An 8,619-nucleotide genomic window follows, 5' to 3' on the forward strand; every position below is an offset into this window, starting at 1 on the left:
TTTTGGACAGATGCGCAGTGGCTGTGTGCAGTGTGCACCAGACGGTGCGGTCTACACTGCGGTGCAGTGTTGTCTGTGTTGGCGAACAACATCGAGTATGATTTTTTACGGAAATAATGTATGTTTTGGGTGATTAAATTATAGGCTACATTGAAGTGCAGCATTATGTCTATACGGAACAGTATAAAGCTTTTTGTTCTGATGCGTTTAAAGTTATTTTCTGGACCCACATATTTTCTTTTGGCCGCGTGTAGAATCATTCTCACGCATCTCACGGTGTGCTTTTGTTGTTGTTGTCGGACGGCGTTGATAACACACAAAATCGATAAACACAAATTCCGTTGCGCTCACCTTCTTGCTGCAGTTTCCTAGGGTACGTTTTGTTAGCGTTTTCGGTTGCACCTTTTCTAACCTGCACACCCAAGGGCTCTTCTTCCGTAGTACCCACAACGCGGCGACGGCAACTCGCGCATGCTTTCCACCCGTCCCGTCCCTCAGCAGCGATGACCCCGAAAAACACGTTCCAACCACGGCACCGTGAGGTAGGTTCTGTCGGAATTTACCCCCTTTTTTCACGTTTCACGTTGAAAACAATGTGGGCCCCCACCACACACCACTACCACCATACGCATCACACAACATTATTGCCACCATGCACGGCCACCCGTTCGTTCGTCACTTGATCACGATTTGCTCACGCACGAAAACACGGTTCCGTTCTACCGCGTACACCGTTTGACATTTCTGTGAGCAGCAGAACGAAGGAAATCAAAACACAACTCTTCGCACCACCAACGGGGTGGGGTGGCGTGGTTCTAGGGCCTAGGAAATCACGCGCAATCACTCACGAACGGATGTGGATGTGTAGAGTTGCTCGACACTGCGTGAAGGCAAGGGTTTTTCGCTTGTTAAAGCGATTTTTATTTTGATAAAACGCGGATTTCTCGTGGTGCTGCGGCCACAAACAAACAACTGATTCGAATGCGGACCCGAGAGCGACTCTCGCGAGAGAGAGAGCGCGAGCGCGCCATTTTCTCTTTCGAGCGCCATTTTGCACAATGGGCAATCGGGTCGGGCATAATAGATTTTTTAAAATCATGATATTATTTTTATTTTTATATTCAAAGAGCTGTGGCTTCATTATTGATGTTGATGTTTAATTGTAGACAAAGAATACAATCAGAATCAGGTGTTGAATAGTCCAGCTTCGCGGTATAGTCATGGAATCCCATAGTGACTGCCTTTGTTAACGGAACAATTTCGAACCACAATCATCAGTACCCCGGGGGCACCACACCTTGGACCACCTGAGGGGGACCTTGGGGTGGCCGCAGATGATGGAGAGATGAAGAGAAGATGTTCTTCCTTACCGCCCGTTAAAGGGGAGAAAAAAAACGGGTTGGAAAAAGGAACCGGGAAGAAACTGTTTTAAATTGACTTACGATGATCAACTCAATTCCGTTTGCATGTGCTTCTCCGTTAGCGGTAACCGCGAATAGAACCCTCCCCCGGAGCGACCGGTGGCCAAGAATCGACAACGTGGAAAAGCACCCAGCGTGGATTGTTCAGCGAACGAGGGGCGTAGGGTGGGATGACGACAACATATTTTCTTTCCTTCCATTCAAGCATTCCATTTTCTAAAGAACCATAGGGCTGCTTCCGGAACAGAGTGGCCCAGGAAACCGGGGGTTGCTATGGTTGCTTGATACAAGGGGAAGGGTGTGTAGAACGGAACGGAGCGGGTTGATAGGAAATGTTTTCGAAGCATGGAATGTGCTGCCTGAAGAAAGCGGCAGCATGCACTTCCTCCGTGGCAACGTCAATCGCAGAAAGATAATGCACCTGTCAGTCGAGCTTCCGAGAAAGTGAATGGACAAGCAGACAAGAAGAACCGGGACCGTTATGCAGTGCAGCAGCAGCAGCAGCAGCAGCAGCAGCAGAATGCACTTCACTTGTTGGGGGAGCATCACTCGCATTCATACCATACCGTTTGCTCTATTTTCTTCGTTTGCACGACCGGCAATGACGTGATCTCTTATGCTTTTCTATGCCAATCTCGCGCACAATCACTGACCACCAGCGCCGCCACCGTTGGACAAAGAACCCTTTGAGTGCACCATCCCCATCCCACTCCCTCGCGAACCGCGACAGACTAGACAAGACCAGGTCGCGGTCGGCCTGGCGGTCGGTCGGTCGAGGGCAGTTAAATCGTCGCTCAACTCAATTGCTCATTGCCTCCCGTTGTCGTCGTCTCGCCCGGTTTGGCGTTGGTTTACGAGGTTCCTGCTGTGCTTGGCGGTGGTGATGGTGCTGCGTTGCGAAATGGTCGAAGAATGTCTTCCTCGTTGAAGCAATAACGATTTCCTGTGTGCAAATTCAAATTAAATCGTCCACCGGACTTAAGTGGAGCGTGAGGACGGACCGCGGTAGACCGCGGTGCCGCTTGTCGCCCGCTCGCGTCGCGGTCATCATCATCGCGCGGCACCTTCTTACGTCTTTTGTCTTTCAAATGGGAGTCTCTGCCAAGACTCTATGCCGGGCCAGGGATGGGATTCGTTCGTTTGAACTTGGCCGGCCAAATGCCATGCCGAGCTTCTGGCACGGTGCGTGCTTTGAAGCGGAAGTGGCGAGAGACAAGTGGCCAGGGTGCAGAAGAGTTGCAGATCTTTCTGGAGTAGCGGCACCAGTGGCTGTCCATCGTTCCGAAAGACAGACCGGACCGGAGAGAGCACGAAGAAATGCTCACACAGCATTATTAGCTGTCACTCATTGTGCTGTGCGCGGCTGGAATGTTGATCAGAACTTCAGAAGAGTCCGCAGGTTCCGAAGAGTATAGGCGCATGCCATACTAGAAATTCTTTAATAATTGACACTAAATGTAATAAAGAGAACGGCACTAATCAATCAATGAAATAAAATTCCATCTTAATAACTCAGCTCATAATTAAAGTTCAGCTAAGATGCAAGCGATCGTTGCACATTATGGATTAGCTATCTCTTTCGAGCAGCTCTACGATTTTAAATTCATAAACGAAATCGATGCAACCGCCATCTCAGGGGGGGGTGGAAAAGTATTAATTAGTGATGGAGAAGATTTCCGCAAAAATTAGATAGAAAAAAAAACCGCTATCTACTTTCGGCGTGATGTCAGGCGTGGAGCAATTTTTCCTTTCATCGATGCGGGCATTAGTTCGGTTCGGCTAGGTAGCTGGCAAGCAGCCAGACATGCACGCACGGACGCACGAACGAACGCTGGCACGCACGCATATTTTAATGTGAAAGTTGGCCGATGGCCTAGGCGATGGCGATCGGGGGGGTGGATCGCTTTCGGTAGACCTTGCGAGGGATGAAGATTATGAAACGCGTCAAGAATTGCCAGCAGTATCTCCTGCTCCCGGTGAAAGTGTGGTGAAATCGTTAGAAATAATTAGTTTTCGGTTAGATTACCTTTGAAAGTTCTTATTATTTAAACAACAGAGCGAGACTAGGGCTCTTGATTAAAGATAAGAGCATTATCCACGAATCTCCAGTGCTCTTTCCAGTATTTTAGAGGAGAGCTGCACTTAAAGCAACAGAATTCACGCAACTTACACCCCAGTTCCAGAACTCTGACCGAAATCTGACACCGGGAAGTCAAGCGTCATGGTGTGAAACCACCACGGATGATGCACTGCACTCTTGAGCAAAGAATCGTTTGCCGGTAGGCATCCCATCTTTGGTGTTTCGTGTGTTGGCAGCCGCAGCAGCAGCAGCAGCAGCAGCAGCAGCAGCAGCAGCTTTCGGCAAACGCGCCAACCAGTGGAGTGCGGTTCGAAATTATTCATCTTGCGAAACACAAACGAACAGCGGAGCGGTCGCGTGAAACCACCGAACCACCCCACCACCGAAAGGCAAAGAGCGCGAGACGCGCGATGCGAAACTCCACGAAACTCTTCCTGCGACCCATTCCGCCAGTGACTCCGTCTTTCGGGTCGGCGCAAAGAACCGGGGCTGCGAGCGCTGAAAATTGAACTGTGGGAACGCGTTGCATAATTCTCGCCAGCGTCGCCAGCGTCGTTGTCGTTGGAGTAGTCGTGAGCGGACGCGGAGCACGAGTCGTCCAAATTCCCCCTCAGCGGCGAACCCTTCGACGTCGACCACGAGAAGCTTTTCACGATGCGGTTGCCACGCGACGGCGTAATGGTGTTACTGTGTGTGAGTAAAGTTCACGAGATTTTTGGCGTTCATTCGTTTGCCCTCCGTATGTAGCTCCAGTTGAGTGGTAAAATTTAATTAGAAACCAAGCGAAGCCCCCGGGAGATATGATCCGCAGTCCGCAGTTGATGTTGAGTGAAGGGATTTATGGGATCTGGTAAAACCAGACCACCAACGCTCTGCACTCTATCATGCAACCGTTCGCCCGCCCCGGGTGTACAATGGTCATCACGCGAAGATGTTACTGGTACAGAGCGATTGGCCAACCCCCGTTGGCCACGTGATCTCTCACAAGAAGCCCATCGATTAGAGATTACCATCGGCACAGTATCATCATCGTGTTTCGACGCGACGCGATATCATCTGCTACACTTTCGTTTGTGCTGAGAACCACGGGCTGGTGATCAGTTCGGTACCCGTGGGATAGGGCCACCGTACCGTCCGTTACGCTTTCGGTGGGAATTGATTAGATAAGCTGAAGAAGCGCTAAGCGCATTGTACTGCCATTGTGCGATCGCGTTTCTTCTCCTCCGAAACATGCACGGATCCATCAACCGTTTCGTAACGCGTTTCCACGGAATGATGAAAAGCTTGCTGAGCTCCAAAAATACACCCTACGTACGACACCCACCGGCGAGACTGACCGCACTCTGTCGAGAGACTGTCACCTCTTCTCAGGTTGCACCATCTGGAACTGTCCAGGCGAGTCACAGGCGAGAGTGCACTTCCCACATAAAGCATATGCACACGAGGACAGAAGCTCAGTGACTGTAATGTGCAGTCTGCATCTCATGCATGCTCACTCCATGAGACCAGTTCCATATTGTTTGCCACAAGCGAGCGTGTATGGTGCAAGCGTTACGATTCCAAACAATCAAAACTAATTCGTATTTGTCCGTTTGCGGGTCGGTCGACCTCGCTCGCTGCTGGCCCCTCGAGGGAACGCTCCCCCCGCCGGGCGCTGCCATTTCATTTCACATCAAACTCGGTGTGTGAAGGGTGCTATGGCGCCAGGATTGGGAGGGAGGACATAAAGGTCTCCTGTATGCTGTATTGTCACTTGTTGCTGCCCTGGTTGACAACGGCTCGAGCGAAGGGAGGGGTGCTACATGCGAGGCTTACGATGAGTTGCTACAGATTTGATTTGCTGCCCTAATGGCCAGGCCACAACGTGAGTGGTTGATTGATAAGTGTGCACCTCAGTGTGTGGCAGTACTAGTATTGAAATGTTAGTAACAAATGCTCAACACTCTGATCGCTGGAATCGGTTGGAATAGGTAAACAACTATTAGACGCAATTAAATCTCTGTCGTTCCATCAACTATTCAATTCATCCTGCAACTGTCAATCCCAACCGCGCAATCCACGGTGAAAACTGAATACGATGGGCATGGCATGTACGGTGCTGGTAGTTGCGAATCGAGATGGATTAAATGAGTTGCATGCACAGATATGGTGGCCGTACTTCCAGGAAGGTCGCAGCCAAAAAGCCCGTCGCCTTTCCATTTCGGTCGCAAAACAAATAAGCAGCTTCTGAGTTCAGGACGGGCGTAGTGCATGCCGAAATCCGCAAGGACGACGCAGTTGTGACGGAAGCTGTCAGTGCACTCTTCGATGGCACGTAAAGTTGGTTTTTGGGCGGAACGGAACGGAAGAGTGTCAGAAGGTGGCGCTGAGAGAGAAAGAGAGAGCAGTAAGTGTAATTTCAATCGTGCGAGCTAATTACAACTGGCACTGACTCAGAAAAGTTGGTCGGTTAAGTAGACGAGAACGCGAGCCTCGAGCGACGTATCGATGATACTTAGCGCGATACTTTATCAGCGAGTGTGATGGTATCATTTGCGATGGGTTGTTATCATGAGTTAAATTAACCCCGATGATTGTTTGCATGGGGAAAAGCAAACCCCGAGTGCAATCCGTGGTGTTGGCTGCGCCCGGTTGGCGTCGTTGATTTATGGATGAAATTGAGATTATATTATACCCGCGAAGGGTATCAATGCATTGGATTTTATTTAAAGCGATGCTATTTCAGGACACGTTATGTTTGAGTGAAACAAAATGGATTCACTTGATTAACGATCGTAATAATGCTGCCTGTGGTGGACTCATTCATGATAAGGAAAAGATTAGATGATGGAATCAGTTGATCATGATGTACCTTTCAAAACAACACCTTCGGTTTGCAAATTGCTCTGTAATGTCTGAAATTCTACCCTCAGTATACGGCGCAGTATCGCAGCTCACAGAGAGCGGCACTGATCGCAACGAGAGGATCGCAGTAGGCACGAGAAAAAAGGTTATCACCGTGGTTGCCCTCGAGCTCAGCTCTGGCTTGTCCGTGCTGGGGCTCCACGCGAAAGGAAAACAAAACTCTCTGGCTCCGGCCAGAAGGCAACATAACCTCCTGATAAGGCCCGTAGTGCGGTTGAAGCCACTCGGGACTCGACGATGGACTCTTGATTCTTCTTTCGTTTTGTCTGACTTTTGTTTTCATTCCCGCCGGTGCCGCGGATCGTTCCCGCCCAGGGGCACACACGAGATACCCTTGACGATGTGACATCTCGACAGCGCAAACAACAATCGCCGGATCACCCGGATGGCGATGCACTCCTCAGTTCAGTGAGGGCCGTCTGCCGTTCCGGTATTGTAATCGAACGTCGTCGTCGAACGTTGATCTTCGACGAGGCTTTAGCACGTGCGTGATCAAGGAACAGCGAGTGCAGGGAGTGAATACGGATACGAAAGGGATACTGAAGCTGGTCGCATTCTCGGAAGCAGAGGTAAAGCGCGCATTTCTGCGTCCAATTTCAAATTCTGCATCAAGTGCATTTCATTGCAGCACACTTTCACCTGCAATAATTGCAGCGCCCGTTGGAGTGCTCCCTCTCTCTTTCTCTCTCTCCCATTCTCTGGAGGCTCGCCGTTCATGTTTGAGTGGCAGCCCATTGGTCCGATTGTGTGTTCGAGTGCATTCTGGTCGAAATTAGTAACAAGGTAGTGCACACGTGATTGTTTGACTGTTTGAGGTTAGGTTTCGCTCGGCTTGCACTTGACGCAGAAGACACATCCAGTGCAAGTTTTGTTAGGCTAATGGCCAAAAATACCCCATGACATGACGAGTATCGAGGCGCCAACCGTTCCGCCAGATTCGGTCAACCGTACACCGTTGGCCGACTAGAATGGGTTGGCCCCGCAAAACTTTCTCGCATTATTGTTTGACGTCCATATGCCGGCATTGTTACCGGTGCGTGTTTCTGACAGGGAATGGAGCGGTTCGATTCCTTGACCCTTTCACATTCGCGCTCTTCGACCCAGCTTCCTCTCTCTCTCTCTGTGGCGACGGCAGTGGCGATTCAAACAATGCAATCGAGCCTCCATTTATAGTTTCACGGTCGCTGCTCGTCAAGTCAAGTCAAAGCGGATGGTGGTGGGGTCAGCAAAAAAGCATAAATCATACCACCCACCCAGCGAGCCAGCGAGCCAGCAGAAGAGGTTCAGACCCAAAATGAAACTCGTGTTGCTCGAGTGAAAAGAGGCCGAGAGGAACTGCCGCCGTCCAGCTGTGACAGAATAATATGTTTCGGCTTTCTTCTTGTGTGGTAGCAGCGTTAGGTTTGGTAAGGTGGGGCTGCTGCTGCCCTGGCCCCATCAGCACAATTGTCTGGCTGATGGTAAGTGGAAAGTTTTTAGATCCGCTCGTGATTGTACAGAATCGAATCGAATGACTAAGCGGCTCGGTGGAGGATCAAGGGGCCGACATGACCGACATTAGATTTTGGGTTGAAATCTTCACAGTTACACTGATAACGCCGGTGTTTTCATTGTCGAGGTTCCATGCTGCGTGATCAATCGTCTTAAAAAATTCAAATTCATTTGGTGTCGGCCTACTATCTGGTCGTAATGGTAGCCGTTTCAATCTCACATTCGTTCGTCACATAAAGACACACTGATCCAAGTAGCAAGCGCCACAAGTGCAGCTGTAGACTGCTGTAATTTTCATGAAATTCTTAATGAGTCAATCAACTGTTCCCTGTCCGTAAAGAAGTCTGCTCATCCACAGAAGCAGTGCTACGTCTAGCACAGCAGTGGTGGACAGACAACGGTGCAAGATATGCTAATGCGTTCTTGCAGCAATTAGTCTTCCTCTACTTATTCATATTTCTCCCACTCCCTGCTTCTTTTTGACCTGCTTCGCACAATTAGATATGCAACCGTTGTATTCCCTGAAACGATTTCCTTTCTGCTCATTTGTCTCATAAATATTACGGATAATCCGGGATCGCATTACATGATTCTGGTGTGTTTGAGGAAGAAGTAAAATCCCTCTTTCAATGACCACCTTAAGCACCCTAAATTGGACTGCAAACGAATGTAAAAATCTGTCATTACATGTGACTCAACCTCAACAAACACTTGTCTTGTGAA

At 49.6% G+C, this 8,619-nt stretch overlaps 2 protein-coding genes across 4 annotated transcripts in view; one reads left to right on the forward strand and one right to left on the reverse strand.

The window, feature by feature from the left end:
- The window catches only part of LOC126572331 (extracellular serine/threonine protein CG31145), a 52,204-nt gene that overhangs the window by 39,754 nt on the left and 3,831 nt on the right, over positions 1-8,619 (reverse strand). Inside the window, exon 1 of one of the 2 annotated variants that reach the window (XM_050231554.1) lies at positions 352-974. The exons of the other annotated variant lie outside the window; for it this stretch is intronic. The gene's annotated coding sequence lies outside the window, so the exon portion shown is untranslated. Of the gene's footprint in view, positions 1-351; positions 975-8,619 lie in introns of those variants that run through there. 2 annotated transcript variants of the gene reach the window in all.
- The window catches only part of LOC126572332 (galactokinase-like), a 24,720-nt gene continuing 22,900 nt past the window's right edge, over positions 6,800-8,619 (forward strand). Inside the window, exons 1-2 of one of the 2 annotated variants that reach the window (XM_050231557.1) lie at positions 6,800-6,974; positions 7,034-7,188. In XM_050231557.1, the coding sequence (XP_050087514.1) occupies positions 7,121-7,188 (68 nt within the window). In that variant the 5' untranslated portion in view covers positions 6,800-6,974; positions 7,034-7,120. The remainder of the gene's footprint in view (positions 6,975-7,033; positions 7,189-8,619) is intronic. The other variant, XM_050231559.1, reaches the window with a different exon arrangement.

The sequence above is a fragment of the Anopheles aquasalis genome, chromosome 2 (genome assembly GCF_943734665.1).
Source record: "Anopheles aquasalis chromosome 2, idAnoAquaMG_Q_19, whole genome shotgun sequence".
Lineage (NCBI taxonomy): Eukaryota > Metazoa > Arthropoda > Insecta > Diptera > Culicidae > Anopheles > Anopheles aquasalis.